General features: G+C 33.7%; 1 protein-coding gene across 2 annotated transcripts in view; it reads right to left on the reverse strand.

The window, feature by feature from the left end:
- The window catches only part of spg (dedicator of cytokinesis spg), a 267,982-nt gene that overhangs the window by 178,657 nt on the left and 64,860 nt on the right, over window positions 1-24,465 (reverse strand). For both annotated transcript variants that reach the window (XM_035372971.2, XM_085813220.1), the window contains 6 exons: window positions 24,263-24,344; window positions 23,908-23,968; window positions 14,336-14,401; window positions 14,074-14,155; window positions 11,126-11,217; window positions 1,860-1,982 (listed from right to left, as the gene is read on the reverse strand). In XM_035372971.2, the coding sequence (XP_035228862.2) occupies window positions 1,860-1,982; window positions 11,126-11,217; window positions 14,074-14,155; window positions 14,336-14,401; window positions 23,908-23,968; window positions 24,263-24,344 (506 nt within the window). The remainder of the gene's footprint in view (window positions 1-1,859; window positions 1,983-11,125; window positions 11,218-14,073; window positions 14,156-14,335; window positions 14,402-23,907; window positions 23,969-24,262; window positions 24,345-24,465) is intronic.

Genomic DNA, 24,465 nt, shown 5'->3' on the forward strand with positions numbered 1-24,465 from the left:
TGTTAACTAAATTAAAGTAATAAATCCAGTTCTTCATATCATTAATTACTAGCTGGTTCTGTAAAATTTCACTAACTAATTTATTAAAACCATTGCATATTTGTCCTCTTCATAATCATAATTTTAGATGTCTAGTTAACAAAAATAACCAGAGCCAGATTTATACTTAATAAGGCCCTAAGCTATTTGAGATATGGGGTCTTAATTTAGAAGTCAGACCCTTTTAAGTCAGTTATACTATATTTTCTTTCTCCTACTTTCTTGGGGGCACTATGCTATAGCCAAAAAATTAAGAGAAAAAAATCTATTGTGTACACCACATAACTTCAATGTATGGTTTTTTAAACTATACACAGTTTTTGCTGCATTTCATTTAAACTTATTTCATTGAATTTCATTAAAGATAAAATTTTCATTCAATTAATTCAGCTCTCGCTTCGCAGCAAGGCAAAAATACATAAAAACTCAAAACATCATCTTAAAAAAATTGTAAAATATAAAAAACATAAAACACTAAATACAGTTTAAAAAAAAAATTACAATTTAGAGTTTCTACACAAAAACAAGCAATTCGGCCAACGGGCACAAAGGCAGATTTTTTGGTGCACAAAACTGAATGTTTACAACTCGGCAAAAATGCAGAAACTGAATTCGCAATTCTACTAAACAGTTTCAAATGTAAGCAAATGACATCCACATTAGGCTTCGTAGCACTTAAACAACTTTTAAATTGTCATTAATTCTACAATTACAGTCAAAAGTCTTTAATCCGGACTCGTCGGGACTTCGGCGATTCCGGATTATCGATTTTTCTGGATTATAGATCATCAGTTTAAATCTGGTAAGATGGCATGCAGAAATTATAAAATTAAAAATATGAAACCGTAATTTATAAAATAATGAGCAATTATGATCTAAAGGGTATCAAAATTTACCAAAAAAGAAGCCTAATATTTATTTGTTTACTTTATTAAACATTTTTTTCAACGCCCGGATGCGTAAAGCATACCTTACGCATAGCCGAAATTAGAAAATTGCAACCAGAAAACTATTTGATTTGTATTCGTGATATTTATAATGACGAGGAATTTGATTTAAATCATATCAAAGACGGAGTACATCGAAATTAAATACTACATTTAGTAAGGAATTATAAGCACAATAAAATAAAAACATCTGCCCTGAAGATAACGATAGTGTTGACAGATCAACTTCCAGTTCATTGCGCGCCGTACATAATAGCTGCACTGCTTGCTGTATAAAATATAAATAGACATATGCAAGCTGTTTAAAACTGTGGAGTGCATAGTGCACACATAATGATATGTGAACCTATTTATTTAATCATGAAATTAAATGTTTAAATCAACAGCCACATCTAAAAGCTTTTCTTCTCTATTCTCTCATTTTAAGTAGCTATGTATCTATTTTTTTAATCCTAAAGTCATTTATAGAATTATTATATATACATTTGGAAAACTATTTTAAAAAATAAAACTAGTCACAAAATATGACACCATTATTAAAACTGAAGGTAAGCACACACAGAAAAAAGATAAAACAATAGATTATTTGGATTCTACAATATAATCTATGAAAACTAATGTAAACTTTGAAATGCTGGATTATTACAAAAATTATATTTTAGTGACACTAAATATTCAATTTAAATTAATAATCATTTATATTAATAGCAAATGACAGATTTTTATTGATTAGTACTAGAAATCAATATAGACTGTAATTTTAATGCAGAGAAAGAAGAAATTTTTCTTTATCAGCCTCTTATGCACAAAACAAGAAACAAAATTAAAACATGTATCTGTTAAATTTTTATTATTAATAAACAAAGATTATACCTGGCATAATTACATCCGAAAATCCAAGTTTATGAGTTACAGATATATTTTTGAATAGCAAAGGGCTTTCCTGCTGAAGTTGAGCTAATTCTCCATTTAGAAGCCGAAGAGATAACATTAAACCTAGGTAAAACATAATAAAAATTTAAAACCTACAGACAGGCATATTCAATAGTAGTAACTTTTTTACTTATCTTTTACATTTACTTACATTTATAAACTAAAATTTCCAATTTAACTATATGTTACCCTACATACATATGATCACATAGATAAATCACTTATCATTGTATAATGAATTATTACAAAAAGTAAGTTTTTAATTGAAAATGCTTGAACAAAAAGAATATCACAAAACATGCAGTAGTAATAGCTCGCATAAGACATATATACAAATGGAATAAACTTTAAAAAAATTAATGACTGGTTTTTGCCCAACCAAGCCAATAAACAGATATACAAGTACAGAAAGAGAAGTGAATAAAACACTATAATGCAAATTTTATCATCTCCATAAAAACATGTGTTACAAGCTGTTGATAATTCAAAATAAGATGCATTCGGTTGGTTACGGTAAAAATTTTGGTTATGATTTTGCAGATTATACTGCTTATTTGCTTGAAACCGTGAATAGCAGTTATAAAAATGCTTTCATGACATCATTTTAGTGAGTGTGCTCATGAATAAACAATTGTATGGCCTTGAAGATGGGCAAGTTGAAACAGTGGATATCATTAAGCGTAGCATGATGCAGTTGAAAAAGATTGCAAATCTAAGAAACAGTTCTGTGTAATGAATTAGAAGAGAAACTGCCTAGAAGTTGAATATGTTTTATAGCTTTTGATGGAGCTACAAATCATATTCAACTTCTAGACATAGACTTTCAACTTAGTAAACGGTTTTGATGGAGCTTGGCATACAAAAGATGTTAACAGCTGTGCCGATTTCACATTTCTTTATTCTTGTCACGCATATTACTGACTTGAATAGCACACACCCATTTTGATCACATTTGTGCATCTTCACTGCAGTTAATTTTGACAGTGCAGCAGCCAAGAGCAAGAGATTGGCAGGACCGAAGCAAGAGAGAGGGAATGTGAGGTATCTGAGCTGAAAATCTGAAGCAGACTGATTCGATTTTATCTCAGCTCTATCCCTACAGGTTATTTCTAAATTTTGGCTCCCAAATTTAAAATCAGTATTGCCTGAAGCATTTTGCCAGTATCATGCGAACAAGATTAATTCTGAAATGATACAGTTTAAAAACAATTTACTTAGCTGTTATTATTTTTAGGACAGAAAGGAAAATATCCAAATTAAAAAGGACAGCCAAGGGACTATTGAAAATTAAAGATAAAATTTTGATTTATACATTTCTTATCTTACATGCACAAAGTGGTGGTCATTAAAATAACACAACACAATATTTCTGCAAAAATGAATAAACATTGCATATACTGTTGCAGAGTGCTACAGATCTGTGTGTTCAAACCATCTGTCATTCAGTGAATTATATTGAAATACACACAAGAAAACACAATTTAAGTGTATTCTACTCTCTTCAACACAGATTTAAGTGATGAAGGGATCACTGCCCCTGGGACCATTGGAAATGGTAAATAATGATATTCTCAGATAAATCTTGATCTACAATTAAGAACACTTCCAGATTTAAAATGTTGTAGTGATAACTGTGAACACATAACCAAAAACAATCATCCACAAAACCAGACTATAGAAATGGCATATCTTTGCATGAGGATCCTTGTGGAAATAGAAGAGATAAGACATATTTTTGAACAATTATGCTAACATTTTCCATGAGCAGTGGGTCTCAACATTCTGTACATTGGTGACCATGCTCATTCTCACAGAAAGACAGTACAACTAAAACTACTGGAAAGTAAGAATACCATCCACATTCTCCATACTCAATCCAACCGAATTTGCTTCGGATAGTCTTTGTAGGCATGAAGTACAGGGAAAATACCACTAAAAAATAAGTAGGAAATTCAAAACGTTCTGCAGGAACAGTTGTAAAATATCTCAAAATTGCTTCTGAAGAGTCTTGTGAGATACAAGTGAATACGGGGAACAGATCTACAGAGTTATAGATCATTCCGGATAATGGACGTCCGGATTACGGACGTTGTACTGTATAAATGTATATTTTTTTATTAAAAGAAACTCAACAAGTTCCCCATGTACCACATAGTATCACATGGGGCTTACAGAAGTAAGTATGAAACACAATACAAAATAAACAAGAGAAAATTGAAATAAAATCAAGGATGATTACAAAGTTTTACAATGAATTGACAAAAAATGTTAAAAGCACTTCTCTCGGAAATAAATTGGTAAAACTCTGGAGGCCAGTTAATATTAAAATTTTTCAGTCCCAGTTTCAAGACTTTTCTTTCGCTCTCATATTTAGGACATAGAAGAAGCACATGTTCTACATTCTCCTCGCCGCCGATGCCACAGTCACAGACAGACTCAGGACTCAAATCTGTTCAAATAACTTTTAAAATTCCCATGTCCAGTAAGAAACTGGGTTAATTTGTAATTTGTAAAGAAATGATGACACGACAATCTCATTTTAATAGAAGGGAAATATCTCCTAGTTAAACTCCCTTTACTTGAATTAATGAATTCGTGATTCTATGACTCCACAATGCTTTCATACATGCCCTTCTTATAGAAGGAATTAGGGATATTGACAAAAGTGTCAATTTCCCGCTTAGTCGCAGTCTTAGCAAGGAAATCGGCTCGTTCGTTCCCAACAACACCTGTATGACCACGAACAAATGAAAATGAAACCGAAATATTTTTATCCTTTAGATTCTTTTTTTTTTTTTTTTTTTTTTTTTTTTTTTTTTGAATCTTGATAATGATATTATTAGAAGAAGAAATACATTTTAAGATCTCCAAGGATGAAAGGGAATCAGTACAAATGAGATAGTCTGAAACAGCACTATTTTGTTTAGAGACCCATTTGACAGCGACGTTTACGCACAAAAGTTCGGCTATGAAAACGGTACATTCATCTCTGATTTTAAATTGAAAGTGCTCAAATTCTAGACCATTTTTGAAGACAACAAATGCGAGACCAACCTTGCCATCAATTTTGCTGCCATCAGTATAGCAAGTTACAGGCGAATCACCCACAATTTTATTGCTAAACTGAATAAAATTAATAGCATTTCTTTCTGGAGGATGAGGGAGATCAGATAGAGGTAAAATACAATCATGCTGAGAGACAGTAGAAGCAGAAATATTTTCCTTATAAGCAATAGAATGAAGAATGGCAATGTCAATTGTAGGAAAGCCAGAAATTGCATAAACAGACTCATAGCTTACGGTACGATATCCACATATCACCCGCAGAAGTATCCGTCTTTGAACGCGTCGTAAATATCTATAATTTATCTTCTTTTTGAGCGATATACCCCAGGCTCTAGAGCCATACATAATGAAGGGTGCAATTCCTTGTTTATAGATGAGCGAATGAACGTTGTAATTAATACCGTATGTGTTACGTGCAATACGACTTAATCCACGCTGTAATCTATCACATTTCTCTGATACATAAGTTAAGTGTTGTTTCCAAGAAAATTTACAGTCAAGAAAAACCCCAAGATATTTCATTTGCTTTACCACAGTCAAAGAGGTGCCATCGAGAGATAACTGAAATGCATCATAACAGATGTTTCGCTTTTCAATAATCATAACCCTGGTTTTATCAGGATTAAAATCTAATTTAAAACCTTTTGACCAGTTGGAGGCGAAATTTAAAGTCTCTTGTGCCTGTAAAAAAGTAGCAGAAAGGTCCCTACCTTGGAAGCAAAACAAAACATCATCTGCAAAGGCTATAGTATCACAACAAGCAAGATTTTCCAGTTTTAATAGGAGATCATTAATAATAATATTCCAAAACGTAGGTCCTGAAACAGAACCTTGAGGGCAACCCCTTTCAAGGTGACGGATTGCAGAAGCCGAGCCCAATTGCAATTTGGCCGCCCGATCATTTAAAAAATCAGCAGCAAGTGAAAAAATATTCATTGGAAATTCTACTTTTTTTAGCAGATAGAGAATACAAGGCCACCACGCACAGTCGAAGGCACACTTAATATCCAAAAAGACCAAAATAGTGTGCAAGTTTTTCTTTTTTCCTCTCTGAACAATATCATTCAAGCGTAAAAGAGCGTCTTCAGAACTTTTTTGAGGTGTAAAACCATACTGATTACCAGAAAGAAGGTCTCCATGACGGAGATACCAGCAAATTCTGTTAATAAAAAGTTTTTCCAAGCACTTACCCAAAACAGGAAGTAAGCTTATACATTTAAGGTTATCTAGTTGAGGAATCCTAGACTCATTTCCTTTAGGAATAAGAATTACTTGAGCATGTTTCCAAACACGTGGGAAAATGCCAACATTTAGGCAAACGTTAAAAAGTTTATGGAGAAATCGAGGAAACATTAAATGAAACTGTTTAATAATCTCATTCGAAATAGAATCAGGACCAGGTGATTTATTTGGTTCCAGCATAGAAATAACTGTATTAACTTCATCACAAGTAAAAATAGAATCTACAAAAGAAGAATAAGCAGTACGCGCAGCTTGACGCTATTCCTTATGCAAATCATCATCAGTTTCCTCTAGATCTGAGGGGAAAGATTTCTGAAGCACAGCAGTAATTGTCTCTTCTAAAGAGTTGGTTGTCTCTCCAGTGGAAAGACAAATACCAGTTATTTCAATTTTTTTCATGAAATCTCTTTTAACTCCATACGTGTAAATCTTTTTCCATACATTGTGAACATCAATGGTCGAAAGAAATGTTTTCCAAGACAGAGATTTAGCATCGGCAAGCTTTAGATTGTAAACTTTTCTATATTCAAGATATTTACTTTTATAAAGTTCTCTAAGAGGCAGATTTTTACAAGGCTGAAATCTACGCCTAGAGGCATTAAGCCTCTTTCTCATACAAAAAATTTCGGCAGACCACCAAGGAACGTTGTGCTTACCATGATTCCTAACAGGTAAGAAAATTTAAGATGCCTGGAGAAGAACAGAACTAAAATTCTCAACAAGAGTATTTAGGCGAGAACCGTCAGTGCAGTCGTTAAGAATATCAATGAAACGGGTGATGCGAGAAGAACAAAATTTTTGAAAACGATCCCAATTTGCTTTCCCTGTATTGAAGATTTTAAAAGGAACATTTGAGGTGTCTCGTAAGAACGTAGAGAGACAAAATTCAAATTCAATCATTATGTGATCAGAAAGGGATTCTTTTTCAGACAGCCGCCAACTCGAAACATCCTGGAGAAGATCTGAACCAATAACAGTAACATCAATATAACTAGAACCCTGAGTTGCCTGAAACATAGGTCCATAATCTTCATTAATAACAAATAGGTTGTTGGCAGAAATAAATTCACTCGGTTTATCTTCACGAGAGTCTGAATAGGGACTAAACCATAATTCAGATTTGCCATTAGAGTCCATACACCAAACCAGTCGATTAAGATTTTTGGACATAAAGACTTGACTAATTTTATGAAGGTCTAAGTCAATGTTTCTTGAGGGTTCAAAATAGTATGAAAAAAGAGTGAGCACAGTTGAGCCAACAGTAATATCCAAGGTGACCATATTATAATCCGTATTTTTATAATCAAGAAATGTTAATAGATCACGTGATTGAATAATGATTGCCGCCTTTACATTGTAAGAATTAGGATCACAATAAAGTCTATAAGTGCCAGGATATCCTGGAAGAAAATTCTTGTAATAATGAGGTTCCTGAACCAAAGCACAGTCAATATCATCAGCTTCCATATTTAAAATTAGCTATTGTGTTGCAGATTTGGATTTATGAAGATTTAACTGCACACACTTTAGAACGCGTCTAGCCAATCTAGCCATAATCAACTCGAAATTGAATGTTCCTTCTCATAAATTCATGACTAGGACAGCATTCTGAAAAGGGTTTGTGATTAACATTCACTTTTTTATAGCCGTTATTTGTTTTATGATTGAAGCGGATGCAATTTATACAAGCTACAGCATTCCTATTTGAACAATCCCTTGCCTTGTGTTCTCCAGAACAGTTAACAGGCTGTTCGCTCACGACATTCATCAGCACGATGGTTGTACCCAAGACACTTAAAACATCTATTTATGATAATAAAATCGTCAGTTTCACATATACTCCAATTAATTTTCAACCTGGCTTGATTCAGAATATGTTTACGAACCATGGGGTGCGTTTCAATTACAACGTGCCTCGTGAACTGGAAGGTTTTTAAAGTAAATCGAACTCTACATATACTTCTGTTTTCATCAGATTCAACAACTTCGGGATCAAAGACGTGTTTATTTCCGGAGCCTTTTCATTAATCTCGGCTTGAAGTCGATTCCGATCATTTCCTGTCAAACACTTAACCAAGACTTTATCTTTTCCAATATTTTTTAACAGTAGTTAGTTAGGTGTATATAAGTATATACACCTAACTTAGCTTCTAATGGATTAATTTTTAGTTTAATAACTTTCTTAACATCATCAGAAGAGCAGTTTTCAGAGTCTACAATTAAACAACAATCCGAAGAAATCAAGGATTTTTCATTTATCCTTGTAACATCAGATGGTGCCACCACACTAGCATAACTAGGTCTTGAAATGGCGTCTTTCAAACTTTCCTTACTTTACTTTCAAACTTTCCTAATCCATAAATTTAACAGCTTTGATACGTTCAAAATTTTTATAAATAGAAGATTTCAACTCACCCAAAGCCTGCCTGGCCTCCTCGCGAACCTGTTGATTCATATTACATTTAGATTGAAGTGCTGATTCAATAATTTTACAGTGTTTTTCAAGAGCATCGTAAAACACGTCATCCTCCGTAGCAGCCATTACCGTGCATACAAATGGGACGTTCCGGGTCGATGAAATTCTCAATCATTCATTTCTTCAAAAATAATCATTATCTTGATACAAAAGGCACATTTTTCAAAACCGGAGCACAAAACAAATTATAAAAAAGCACTTTCAATAACATAGAACCAATATGCACAGAATAATAAAGACTTTTCATCACAGCACAAAACTGCCAACCAACACAGCTGCTGACATGCCTTCCTTATGCAAAATTATTATGCTTAACGTATGCTTATGCTTAAATGTATATTTCATGCATATTTTTACACACTAAACAAAACCGAAATCGAACTTATTGAATATATAATTTACAGAAAAGTCAAATATAATTTTAAACTATCCATCAAGTTTTCATATTTTTGGATATATATATATATATATATATATATATATATATCAGAATGTGCCACCATTACCTGTTGTTAAATATCTTCTTTTGATATTACATATTAATATGATACTGGATCTAAAGAAATGCATATTTTATATTTTATACTCATTGGAAGCACAATCCTATCTCATTTCAGAAAACATTAATTTCATCACTGACAAATTACTTTAATATCATTTTTATAAATTAGTAAAGAGCTAGGTAAAAATTACATTAGGTAACTTGACCTTAAGAAACAAACTGAAGATAATGAGAAATTTTTAAAGTTAGCATTTTTCAAATTTTATTTTGAAACTTTTTAACAGTTTAATAAATAACTAATTGCCAGACTACAAGCCAATGAGAGACCCATCTCCTGCTGTTGTTAAGTGCAAATGCAAGTGGCAGTTTAAAAATTCAGCTGCTGCTCATTTAACACTCGAACCATTCACAAGCCTTCTAGAAATATGAAATTCAAAAGACTAGGCTAAATGTCAAGTAGAAGTACAATAACAAGGCTTGGGTGATACATGACCTTTTTACACGATTTTCAGATCGGATCAATGAAGTGTTCAATCTGTCTGTAAAAAATACCCGTTTGAAATGAATTTGCCCCATATTGTGTCTTGCTTGTAATGGATAATGCTCTTGCACATTTTCCAAGCCTATAAAATGACCACCATGAAGAATTTAAATTTGCCAAGATTCCTTTCCTGCCCGCCAACACCACTCCTTTACTGTAACCCATCGACCAAATTTTGAAAAGCTCTACATTAAAGCACTCTGCAAACTTTGTTTTAAGGTAACTGAAGGAAACATTCTCACTGTCAAGACAGTTTTGGAAAGACCAGTCTCACATTATTACCTGCCTCAAGATGATCAACAAGCCATGGGACATGGATTCACCAAGAGAAGTATTATTTCCATATGGAAAAAGCTTTTGCTGGGCAATGTTGTTAAATTCACTCCAAGGGGTTGGCGCCTTAATAAAAATAATTTTGCAGGCAGCATCTGCAGCATGTTAAGTTTAGATGAAGAGAACTGCACATGCAGCCAGCTTAAAAGTATATAAGCCAAACTACACTGAATGAGTGCAACTGCAGCAGCAGTGAGCAGTGGCAAGCCACAGTGGACTACTTCAGCCACCATCAGATTCTCAATGCAGTCCTGATTAGAGCTGCAATGAATTATTCAATCCCATTCCTGATTGTCTGGCTAGTTGTTCTCCTGCAAGGGTCCTGAAAGACCAGCAAGGAATACTTTATTTTCAATCGTTACAGCATTGCTAATACAGCCTATTTCCACATTATGTTTTTCCAATTAATGACAAGGTGTCATTCATCAGTTTTTCTTTGGTTAAGCTAGTTTACTAATGTTTAGTACTCAAATGGATTCTATTAAATAATACCTCAGTAGTTAGCAGATTCTGTCTTATTCAATATATCTCCTGATTAAATTGAGGCATATAAAGGTACAAGTTTTTTGGAGGAAGGCATCACAACCTATTTATTATAATATGTTTAGTGTTTTGGTTTTAAATTCTAAATATAAATCAATTAAAAAGTTTTAATGGAAAACCACATTTTTATAATCTAAACTTTGATTTACTAAATATTCAAAAACTTTTCTGAAGTTAACAAAATGACAAAAGATAAATAAAAATGTTTTTAAAATTTATTTATTCCATGCTTAATTTTAAACTCAGAATAACCTTTTTTGAGAATAACTTCAGATTAAAATAACTGCCAAGTATGCAGTTAACCCAAGACATGAAAATCTAAAATGTTTACACTCCCCCCCAAAAAAAAATAAGTGTTCAGAAGAATACTCTTAAGTTACATAAGCAAAAATACATTCTATTATAACAGAACAAAAAGCAAAGGATGTTTAAGTAAAATTTATTGACAGTTTTAAAAGGATTATAAATTGAAACTAAGACATTTAATTTTCCGTGATACATACCATAATTTTGTTGACCAGAAAGTACATTAAATTTGTTGCTCAATTTCTTAATAATAAATTCATGTAGTTGACTAAAATCACTTTCACTACATCTGTAGAAAAATTTGTTTTTAGTTAAAAAAAAAAGCCAAATGATGCATAATAAATCAATAAGTATCATAAATGCACATTAGCCAAAAACAGTACCCAGTATTTCAATTAGATTAAAAAGTTTCTCTACATGTAATGTTCAACTTAAATTTTATAAACCTTCTGTGTTAATATTCTAGGCACTGAAAGCTGATTAATCTACATAAATAAAAAAATGTTCTTTTCACCTTAAAACTAAGTACAGCAACATCTAATAATGAGGCTCATACAACAGAGGTAAAGGAATTTCAGAATTAGGAAATAAAATACAGTCAACCCCCGCTTAACAAGAATCTTTCATAATGAGTGATTCAATATAACAAGCAAAATAAAATATCAAAAATTTACTCACTTAAAGAGCAATATTTCACAGATTAGGAGATAAGGAAACAATGTGATGCCACATGCAGGATCCTGTCTACATCACAGCTATCAGTTTGTGTTTAGTGCTCATTTAGTTAGCCTCTTACTGTCACTTGTGAAAGATATATTCAGACATATTATCAAGTAATTTTTTAGTGCAAAGTTTAAACATGCTTACAGATTTGTCCCACAGAAAATGTCACAACAAAACAAGGGTAAGAGAAGAAAAATCACTGTAAAAGTCAAGCGTCAAGTCATTGAGAAGCAAGAACAAGGTGTGAGTGCAGCTGACTAGCACACATATATAATTGGTTCACATCAACAATTTGAACTATGCTCAAAAACAAGAATAAGATTAAGAAGACTGATGTTTCAAAGAGTGTCACAAGACTTTCTATACAACACCAATGTATTCTAGACAATGTTGAAAGACTGCTTCTCATACAGATCAACAACAAGCAAATGCAAGGTGACACTATTAATGAAAACATAATTTGTGAGGAGGTGAAACTAATTTTTGGCAGATGAGGGGATCACCAAAAGATGAAGACAGAGCATTGAAGGCAGGACATGGGTTGTGAAAAAAGGTTAAGAGAGGAAATGGTTGCACAGCATTGTCAGGCATGGAGAGGCAGAAAAGTCAGACATAAAGGCAGCCAAGAACTTCATCCTATTCAAGAAGCTTGGCAATTTTGACAGTTATCTGTCACAACAGGTTTTTAATTGCAATGAGACTAGTCTCTTCTGGGAAAAAAAAAAAAAAAAAAAGATGCTAAAGTGATCTTACGTTACAAGAGAAGAGAAGGTATTGCCAGACTACAAGCCAATGAGAGACCCATCTCCCGCTGTTGTTAAGTGCAAATGCAAGTGGCAGTTTAAAAATTCAGCTGCTGCTCATTTAACACTCGAACCATTCACAAGCCTTCTAGAAATATGAAATTCAAAAGACTAGGCTAAATGTCAAGTAGAAGTACAATAACAAGGCTTGGGTGACACATGACCTTTTTACACGATTTTCAGATCGGATCAATGAAGTGTTCAATCTGTCTGTAAAAAATACCCGTTTGAAATGAATTTGCCCCATTGTGTCTTGCTTGTAATGGATAATGCTCTTGCACATTTTCCAAGCCTATAAAATGACCACCATGAAGAATTTAAATTTGCCAAGATTCCTTTCCTGCCCACCAACACCACTCCTTTACTGTAACCCATGGACCAAATTTTGAAAAGCTCTACATTAAAGCACTCTGCAAACGTTGTTTTAAGGTAACTGAAGGAAACATTCTCACTGTCAAGACAGTTTTGGAAAGACCAGTCTCACATTATTACCTGCCTCAAGATGATCAACAAGCCATGGGATATGAATTCACCAAGAGAAGTATTATTTCCATATGGAAAAAGCTTTTGCTGGGCAATGTTGTCAAATTCACTCCAAGGGGTTTGAGCAAGTGCCTGTGGAGACTGTAATCAATAAGTTGTGTCTCTGGCTAAAATTATGGAGCTAGAGATGAACAGCAATAACATCAGTGAACTAGTAGAACAGCGCAGCCAGGAGCTGACCACAGTAGAACTTATGAAGCTACATTCTGCCTCAAAGCAAGAGGTTGCGAAGGAGATTTCATCAGGGAAGGAATAGATGACAGCCTCAAGAAAACAACAACCTTCTATTGAAATAAGAGAGAAGCTGAGAATATGATAAACTGTTGCATTGTACATTGAGAAGCATTACTGTAACAAGGAGCAGCTATGTGGCACTACACATTTATTTAATGATAATGCGTTGTCTCATTTCTGTCAAATTTTGAAGCATATGCAAAAACAATGTCTTTAGACAACTTTCTTATATAAAAAAGGCTACATTATAAATAATACTCTTTCTTTTTATGAAATGCATTATCCTATTTTACACTGATTCCTACGAAAAAGAAATCGTTTCGCACTATTACGAGTAAGATTTGCGAACAAATTATACTCATTAATTGGGGTTCCACTGTTATAGCAAAACAAAAATATAAACAGAAATTTATTGGTAAAATTGAAATGCAAAATTCATGATGTTTATAGATGTCTTTTCCAAAGAAAACCAAATTTACATTTTTGTCTTTTGAATATGCTTAACAATTTAATATATACCATATAAAAATTACTTTTGTAGTTTCTAAATGTAATATATAAATATATGACTACCACTACTACCTACTTTTAATTGTAAAAATAACTTTTACGAAAGGCAATATTATGTGAAACACAATAGCAAAAAGTTTTTCACAAAAATATAAGAGTATTAAACATATATTAAATATTTAATAAATATTTGAAGAAAATACAAAACAAAAATTAATCCTGGGTACTAATCTTTGGGAGGGAGACTCTGAATTAAGACTTTGAATAAAAATTTGCTCCATTTATTTTACTTTATGTTAAATATATTTTTCCTAAAACAGATTCTTTCTTACGTATATACTTTAGCAGTAAACTCTCGTTCTTCTTCAAGAATGCTTTCACTCTTTTCAAGCAAAACATCACTTATATTTAGAACTGGAATAAAAAAATAAAAAAAACCATTAAAATAAAATATTTATATATATTAAAAAATAACACTACAAAAAAAATTTAAATGTTAAATTACAGAAAAATGTAAAAACAGCATATTTTGAATAATTTTGATAAAAAAATTGTATTTTAAAAGAGAAAAATAAAAGCATGAATAAAATTTACTTGAACAGCCATAAGGCCTACGATACGAGTGGACTGCTGATTTCTTTGAGTCATTTAACATCCGACCTAAAATTACAATTTTAAAAGTCACAATATAAGAACTTTCTTACAAAAGCTCATTTTTAAATACAAAAATATTTCTTGGCACACATTTACATTCCTTAAAATAATTTTATAATATATTTAGGATATGTTTGAATAAGAAATTAATTATACCAAATATAACTAAATGAAAAATCGTAACTGATATTGCTCTCAAAGATTGTAATAACAATCAATTTAAGAAATATTTGGAATATATAAGTAATTTTCCAAAGTACATCTTAAATAAAAAGTTGTGTGTGTGTATGTGTGTGTGTGTGTATATATATCTCTAAATATAATTTTAACATTAAGTAAAACTTTTAATATAACTGTAATGATGAAAAAACATTATGTAATGCTATTAGACATTCAATTCTTTTTTAATTTCAAATAAAAAAATATTTAAAAATAATATACTTTCTTATAAAATATTTAGCTACACATTCTGCGTCAAAAATATTCACACAGAAAAACTATTCAATCACGACGAAACTTGAGATTGACAATGAAAAGGCAAAAAGGAAGTTTTAAGATAATTCTCCTGCCTTCCTAGCGTGCCTTCGTGGTGTAGTGGTCAGCACACTGAGACGGTATTTCAGAGGTCTGTGGTTTGATTCTCAGTGAAGGCATTGCTAATTTTTCATCTCTTCTGCTTCTACAATTAAGCTAATGTCTCTATAGTGGTGCCCGAACTAAAATGGTTGTGGATGATGACTCTCCGCACACAGGATTTGGCAATTGGATCCCCTAAAAACCCCAGTCGCCCTTTAAAAGGAGGAGTATGTAAGGTATTTCTCCCGCCTTCCTAGTGTGTTTTCGTGGTGTAATGGTCAACACACTGAGCCGGTATTTCAGAGGTCCGTGGTTCGATTCCCGGCGAACTCATTGCTAATTTTTTCATCTCTTCTACTTGCAAAAATTACCTAATGTCTCTACAAAGTGAGTGAAACTAGATAGCAATCAACCTATTTACTGAGCAACATGGGTCCTCAACCTTTACGCTTTACACTGGCATAAAAAATTAAAGGAGTAACTATAAGAACTCATGTAATATCAATGATTTTGCAGCTAAGAACATGGAACTAATGCAAGATCATTATTTTATTACACCTGAGATATCTTCAAAATGTAGAACTGCCTTATTTCCATAAAAAATAAAAGTACTTTTGCAATAGCCACCCAACCTTGACAAGAACCACTGGGCAAAGGACTATGTTTCCAAAGTGGACAACCTTAAAGTTTATGAAAATGTATTTATTTGTCAACCTACTAATGGTTGTGCACATTATGACATCTGTTATCATGATAGTGGTGGTAGTTAGCATGGTTTTGAAATTTGAGGGTAATGTTTGTAATTTCTATATGTTGCAATTTATGTGTGGAGGTTTTTCTTTCCTTGTAATGAATCATATTGCCAATCTATTTCAGCTCATAAAAAGAAAGCATTGCATGTTTTCCCCAGAAATATGGCATTTTGCCTACTAGTAGAAAGTGTAAAAATGTATATTGCAATTTAAGTTTATTTGTGTAATTATTTAACAATTTTTTAGCTAAAACAGGTCAATATGTACATGAAGAACAGTGAAAGATTGCTATGCAATGTGAAGAATTCTGCAATTCTATGATGTTTAAGTTAACACAAACAGCTTTGCACACAGATGAAAGAATATGAAAATAGAAAGTTAAATGTTTTATTATGGAGGTTTGTTGCATTTAATTTAGGTAATTTGTTACTGCTTTATGAAATTTTGAATGTTTCATTATGTTTGTTTTGTTATTTTTATTGTTTTATTATACATGCTTCTTGCATTTTTACTTTTGTTGATTCTTTGCTGTGTTATGTAATTTTCAGCATGCCACCATTTACTTAAAATGGTTACTGTTTTTCATGTGTTAGTCAGCAATGATTGCCACCTTTGGAGGAGTGTTGGATAAATAACACAAGTATACAAAAAAAATTAGTACCTAAAAGCTGTTTGTAGTTAATTCATTTATCTTTCAGCTATGTAGTTCTTCAATAAAATGGGTTTAACAGAAATTTCGGCCAGTGTAGTTAGAACCAAAACCCCCTGAGGTGCTGTGTACCCTTCCTTGTTCTTGACATATACTATTTGCATATCTCTTTGTCTGTACCACAGCTGAGAATGGCAGAATACCTTTGTCTTATGATTAAATAAAGCAGTTCTCTAGAAGCATTGGAAAAAAGTTCTTTGATTATAAATGAAAGTTGCCCTAGATTAAAGAATAGGTGGTGCTTAAGTGAACTCTGATTCCCTTTCTAAAACACCAGCTGATAAGTAATGGATGTGCATACACTCATTAAGTTTACTAGATGTTCTCATAAAACACAATGAAATGCTTCCTTGCATTATCATACATTATCAGCTTTTGATCAGAAAAGAGGAGTGGTCATTGTAGGCTGAAGAAAAAAGAAAAGAAAGCACTGTAATAACCATCAAGTGACAGGTCCACTTTTCAGACAAAGATACAATCTTAATTTTGGCAGGAATTTTATATGTCAACAAATCACTGCAAGGAACCCTTTTTATTTGTTGTGTGCATAACTTGCAACATGTCAAAAATTATTAAACAAAATGATTTAAGCCTGAAAGAGAAGGATAAATTGATGAAACAAATGATACATTTGATAGATACACCCAAAAAGAAGCAGCTTTTAAAATGAGGATTTCCCAAACAGCATTGTGCAATTTACTTAAGCAAAAATTGATAAAGAACTAGTTAAAAATGCAAAAGCCTCAAGGAAGTGCAAAAGGGATGGGAAATTAAGACACTGAAAGCATGCTTCTAGAATGGAGCTATGAGACTAAAAAATGTTCCAATTTCTAAAGCTCTTTTGATCACAAAAGCTGTAGAATTCATTAAAATACTCAACAGAAAATTGATGGATGAATGCCAACTGATGGATGGCTCACAAGATGGAAAGAAAGAAAATAACATTGCTTATCAAGAACTATATGGTGAGGGACAGTTTGCAGCGGCAGCGCCAAACAGGCGATACGGACTTAAAAACTGTACAGAAAAGCGCCAATTGGCAAAACAGTAAACCCGTTTGGCAAACCTACAGGCTGACGGGGAGAGAAGAATTTTCCCCGGCAGTCAAGTGGAACTACTTCAACAAATGTGTGCATCTCTGTTTTCGCCGAGATATGTGAACTTGTGTACTCGCATCTGTACTGTGCTCTGAATTTCTTAAGCCGTTATAATGTACCCGGCAACTGTTACTTTTCCTTATTAAATTTGATTATTAATTGTAACATGTCTATGTTAACTAAGATTTCGGCTTTCCTAGTTAATGTTAGGGATATTTTCGTATGCACGTCTTACTCACACGTACATCATTGGTGACCCTGTCCCTCGCTCCTTCTGTTTCGATCCCTAATGACTATCTGTCTCAATCTTTGTTAAAAAAACTAAAAATATGCCTTATTTTGATGCCAATGCTCTTCCTTATGACTGATAAAGGCTCCACCCTATTTATTTCCTCCTCATTTTATCGTACGGATTACACGTGGTTTATCACACTTAAGGAGGATTTACAGGTATGTGGTCAAATTTTTTTAATTATCTGTGATTGGTCTTAATTATGTTTTTGTGATATGTTTTGCTCTAAAATTATAGTTTTAATTTAATTATTGATTGTTTAAAATTGATCTTTGGGTAATATTTGTGCTCACGCTTTTATTGAGATATTGAATGTCTTCATTATTTTATTCTAAATTGATACTGTTTTGATAAGGTATAGTGCAAAACATTAAGTTTACGATTTACGATATATTTATAATTGGCAACCATGCCAGGATCGGAAGGCCAAACCAACGAGGAATCGAATAGGGCGGTTCAGGAGCCACAAATCTCACACGTAGCAGTTAAAATTCCCCCTTTATGGAAAAAAAATGTTAAACTTTGGTTTATTCAAGTTGAAAGTAACTTTGCTTTAGCGAAGATTAGTAGTGATTGTACAAAATACAACCACGTGGTTTCTTCGATAGACCCTGAAACTCTTTCCGCAGTATCAGATATTTATTTAATCCCCCAGCGACGGCTAAATATGATGCCCTTAAAGCTAGGTTAATAGTAGAATTCTCAGATTCGGAAAGCGAGCAAATACGCAGACTTATTTCTGAATTGCATTTAGGGGACAACAAACCATCTCACTTATTGAGAAAAATGAGAGAATTAGGTGGAAACTGTATAACTGACGAATTTTTAAAATCATTATGGCTGCAAAGGTTACCTTCCGAGGTGCATGCCATTTTATCAATAAGTTCGGAATCCTTAGACAATTTAGCAAAAATGGCTGATAAGATAGCTGAAGTGCGCACGCCAACGAACAACAGCGTGTTCGCGGTCCAGGCAGCTTCGGCGAGTTCCCCCAGAAACCCTAACGATTCTGGTGCCCCCCCCGAGGAGCTTAAGGCCTTAAGGAGTGAAATCTCTGCCCTAAGTAAACAAGTCGAGCGACTCTCCCGCGGAAAAACGAGGAATAATTTCCCCCGGGATCAACATAACACAGCACGTAGTTTTTCGCGTGGGCATTCCCGAGAGCGTGTGAACAATTATTGTTATTTTCATTCGCGATTCGGTAATAATGCACGAAAATGTCGAGCACCTTGTTCCTTTTCTCAGAACACTACGGCCCAGGAAAACTAGTAGTAGCGGCTGTCGATCGAAATTCATCGGCTGTCGCGCATTCATGTTGTTTACATGTTTACGATAACAGATTAAATTTAAACTTTTTGATTGATTCGGGCTCGGATATTTCATGTGTGACACCGACTTCTAAGTTTAAGAAAATGCATCCTGATTCGCTTCAATTATTTGCCGCGAATAATTCCAGAATTTCTACGTATGGAACAAAATTGTTAACTGTGAATTTAGAACTTAGACGAAACTTTTCTTGGAAGTTTTTAATCGCCGATGTACCAGTGCCTATAATAGGAGCCGACTTTTTAAGGCATTTTGATCTTTTAATCGATTTAAAACGAGGAAGGCTTATCGATAATACTACGAAATTAACTCGTATTGGTTCTCTTTCCGATTCTAAAAATTATTTTTCGATAAAGTTAATATCTGGTAATTCACCATATCACAGAATCTTGAAAGACTTTCCGGAAGTACTGAAGTTAAAATCCGATTCGGGTCGAGTAAAGCATAGTACGGTTCATTACATCGAAACAAACGGTCCTCCTGTGCACAGTAAACCGCGTAGGTTAAGCCCTAAGTTATACGAAGCAGTAAAAAAAGAATTTCAATTTATGATAGATCAAGGTATTTGTAGACCATCAAAATCAGCATGGTCATCACCTCTTCATGTAGTTTCTAAAAGTTCGGGCGACATACGGCCAGTAGGAGACTACCGAAAACTAAACGCGTGCACCGAACCCGACAGATACCCTATCCCGCATTTACAAGACTTTAATAATACGCTTAGCGGAAAGACAATTTTTTCAAAAATTGATATCGTTCGGGCATATCATCATATACCAGTCCATCCAGATCATATACCGAAAACTGCAGTTTGCACCTCATTTGGTCTTTTCGAATTTCCGTTTTTAAATTTTGGACTGTGCGGAGCAGCTCAAACCTTTCAAAGGTTTATGAACGAAATTCTTGGAGATCTAGAATTCGCCTACGTCTACTTAGATGATATTTTGATATTTAGTGATACGGAAGATGAGCATAAATCTCACCTACGTACTGTTTTTGAAAGATTAACTTCATATGGATTGACAATTAACGCTTCGAAATGTGTTTTCGGCGTTCCGGAAATATCTTTTTTAGGCCATATAATCAATAAAGATGGTACCAAGCCTCTGACGAACAAAGTGGAACCGATACTTAACTACCCACTTCCTAAAACGGTAAAAGAATTGCAGAGATTTTTAGGATTTTTAAATTTTTACCGTCGATTTTTACCCAACGTAGCCCAGAATCAAATACATTTAACTTCGTATTTAAAAGGGGCTAAGAAAAATGATAAGACAATCCTGAATTTGTCTGAGGAAGCGCGGAGTGAATTTCAAAAGTGCAAACAGCTAATCGCTAATGCTGTTCTTTTGGCACACCCGAAGAAAGATGCACAGTTGATTTTACAGGTTGATGCGTCAGACTTCGCGATCGGTGGAACGCTATCACAAATAGTTGATAGAAATTTACAGCCTCTCGCATTTTTCTCACGAAAGCTTTCGCAGGCGGAAAGGAACTATAGTGCGTATGATCGAGAGCTATTGGCAGCTTATGCTGCTATTAGGCATTTTAAGCATATGTTGGAAGCACAGAACTTTTCTTTAATCACCGATCACAAACCGCTCACGTATGCATTCCGACAGCGTTTGGATAAGTGTTCACCTCGTCAGGCTAGGCAGTTAGACTTTATCTCACAATTCACCACTGAAATTCGCCATATAAAAGGTTCGGAGAATATCGATGCCGACGTACTTTCGCGTATAGAAGCAATAAGCATGCCTAACCCTATTGACTATGAGGAAATCGCTAAAATGCAAGAAATCGACCCAGAATTACAAACATTGCTTAAAGAGTCAAAAGTTCTACATCTCAAAAAAGTTACCTTACCGAATTGTAGCTTACCGATATATTGCGATGTGTCAACAGGTAACGCCCGCCCTTACATTCCTCCGGCATTCCGTGAGAAAGTTTTTGCCACCTTGTACAATTTGTCTCACCCCGGCATTCGCGCATCAACAAAGTTAGTATGTTCACGGTTTGTTTGGTCTTCCATCCGCAAAGATTGCGTGAAATGGGCATGGCAGTGCATTCCGTGCCAGAAAGCAAAAGTAAGCAGGCATACGAGAACCCCGTTAATGAAGTTTCCAGACCAATCACAGAGGTTTGATCACGTCCACCTTGACCTTGTTGGTCCCCTACCTCCTTCTCAAAATAATTATTACTGTCTAACTATGATAGATAGATTTACTAGATGGCCCGAAGCAGTACCCATACCAGACATAACAGCACGCACAGTAGCACAGGCTTTCTATGACCACTGTATTACTCAATTTGGTTGTCCGACTGTTATTACTACCGACCAAGGGCGACAGTTTGAAAGCGGCTTATTTCGAGCCCTTTCCCAATTATTGGGAATCAAGAGGATCAGGACGTCTCCGTACCACCCACAGGCGAATGGACTGATCGAGGAATTCCACCGTCCTTTGAAAGCTGCCTTAAAAGCGCATAATACCAGTGACTGGGTGGCTGCCCTTCCAACGCTGCTGATGGGTTTCCGCGCTGCTCTCAAAGAGGACATAGGAGCAACCACTTCTGAACTGGTGTATGGAAAGACTATCCGTCTCCCAGGAGAATTTTTCAATCCGACACCTCCGGATGTGTCCCCCAAACAGTTTGTGGAGGATTTAAAATCTCACTTTGCCAGTGTCCGCCCGACCACGACTTCTAGCCACGGCCAGCGAACATGTTTCATTCATCCACGCCTTCACAAGTCCACATATGTGTTTGTTCGAGACGACGGAGTTAGAAAACCACTTCAAACTCCTTATGATGGACCATTTAAGGTGCTAGAAAGACGAGATAAAACGTTTGATCTCGAAATAAAAGGTACTAAGCAAACGATCTCCATAGATAGACTGAAACCCGCTTTTGTAACCATGGACTCTTCTCAAGTTGCTTCCAAGGGTGTGAAAAAAACTTCGGACATTTGTATCACCCATTCTGGACGATTAATCCGACCCCCGCATCGTTATGTCACATTTCGTTGACACTGCGGAGGGAGTATGCAGCGGCAGCGCCAAACAGGCGATACGGACTTAAAAACTGTACAGAAAAGCGCCAATTGGCGAAACAGTAAACCCGTTTGGCAAACCTACAGGCTGACGGGGAGAGAAGAATTTTCACCGGCAGTCAAGTGGAACTACTTCAACAAATGTGTGCATCTCTGTTTTCGCCGAGATATGTGAACTTGTGTACTCGCATCTGTACTGTGCTCTGAATTTCTTAAGCTGTTATAATGTACCTGGCAACTGTTACTTTTCCTTATTAAATTTGATTATTAATTGTAACATGTCTATGTTAACTAAGATTTCGGCTTTCCTAGTTAATGTTAGGGATATTTTTGTATGCACGTGTTACTCACACGTACATCAAGTTCATCATTTCATTAAAAAATGAATAAGAGACATTCTACCCAGCTTCTAAAAGAATACAAGCTACTTGAAATTTATAACACAGATGAAAGTGGCTTGTTTTAAAGAGTATTACTACAGCATTTATTAATGTTTAAATTCAAAATGGCCACTGGTTTTAAGAAATTAGAATAATGCATTATTGTATTATTAATGTGTAATATGGATGCAACAATTAAAAAGACATCAGTGGTTACTGGAAAAAGTAGAAAACCTCGATGTTTAAGAGCAGTTAAGAATTTCTTTTAACTTAATAATAAGAACTCATGGTTGATAAGCAGTATTTTTACTGATTTCCTTTTGAAATGAGACATAAAACTGAAAAATGAAAAAATAGTTTTCTTGTTTATGTTACAGATAAATGTACTGCACATGCCTCTGATATCATTCTGAAAAACATTAAATTAATGTTTCTTATTGCAAATGTAACTTCTGTCATTAAGCCATTAGACCAAGGTATCATAAAAGCTTTCAAAAATAACTACAGAAAAGAAATTGAAACAAATTCAACATAATTAAATCTTATGAAAATGTAAGCACTTTGAAACAGACAATTAAGTTAATATCTTTGCTATGAATATTACATTCAGTGCAAGGGAAGCAGTCTCTCAAAACACAGTTAACTGCTTTAGAAAGTGTGGTTTCTATTTAGAATAGGACACAGAAAAATTGCAAACTATTTCTAATATTTCAGACATCAATGAGAGAAATTATAAAGATTTGCTTTTAGAATATGTAGCAAATGATGATATAATTGAGGCAGCATGTGAAAATGCTGATTATGATACTATAGAAAGTATTAAAACAGCTGCAGAAACTGAAATTGACAGTGAAAGTGATATGGAAGAAAAAGAGACTATATGCCAACCTGAGCTAAATAATGAAAAGCACTACAAACTCTAAAAGAACTCTTGAATTGAAAGGTGGAGATCAGAAAAATCTACAAACGGCTTTATGAAATATTGCTGATGAACAATGTGAAACTAATATGGATAGAGCAGTTCTTTGTAAAAATTTTAAATTTTATCAAGTATGTAATTATAAAGTGTTTTTACAAAAAAATAAATGAAAAACAAATTTCCATGTTTCACGAATAGTTTAATTTTAGCATTAATTTTTAATTAATATTTTAGTTATTACCTATTAGATTAAATGTTAGTAAATATCTTAATGAATAAATAATTTGCAATATAAAAATTGCCATTTATTTATCTAATCCACTTAATAAACTCAAACTTGCTTGGAACAGAAGTAATTTTATTAAGCGGCAGGTAGTGTACATAAATTTCAATTATTGTTTTTAAAACTTACCACTTCTTATGATATGAGCCACAAGATACAGTTCTCTACTTAAATCAGTTGCACCTAAATCCTTCAAAAAAATAATAATAAATCCTCAATAAAAAAATAATAATAATAAAATAAGCTAATCCCCACTACATACATATATACATTAAATAAAAGAAATAGGTTTTGCAAGCATAAAATAAACAAACTTTATTAATACAAAATTATGAGTTCTAAAAACTTTATGAACACATCTTTTATGATTTTTTTCAGAAAAAATTTTTATATTCCTCAAATTTCATCAAAATGAACATAAAAGAAGTAGAAATATATGTCAAATGCTCAATTAAATTAGAATTAATTTGAAAATCAAACTTACAGTAAAGACTGTACAAGAATTGGTAAGTTTTTCAACAAAATGAGACATTCCATACTTTGCAAATCTGACTAGAAACCTCTCACTGAAATGAAAGAACAAATGCTTTCAAATAAACATGAAAATTACTTTTCAGAGAGTCAAAATCACTTTTTTGCTAGAAAAGAATGAAAAATTCTTAAAGTTGAAACTTTGAGTGTTTATTT

The sequence above is a fragment of the Stegodyphus dumicola genome, chromosome 3, assembly GCF_044657685.1.
Source record: "Stegodyphus dumicola isolate Sdum_Otavi_A_Nest chromosome 3, ASM4465768v1".
Taxonomy (NCBI): domain Eukaryota; kingdom Metazoa; phylum Arthropoda; class Arachnida; order Araneae; family Eresidae; genus Stegodyphus; species Stegodyphus dumicola.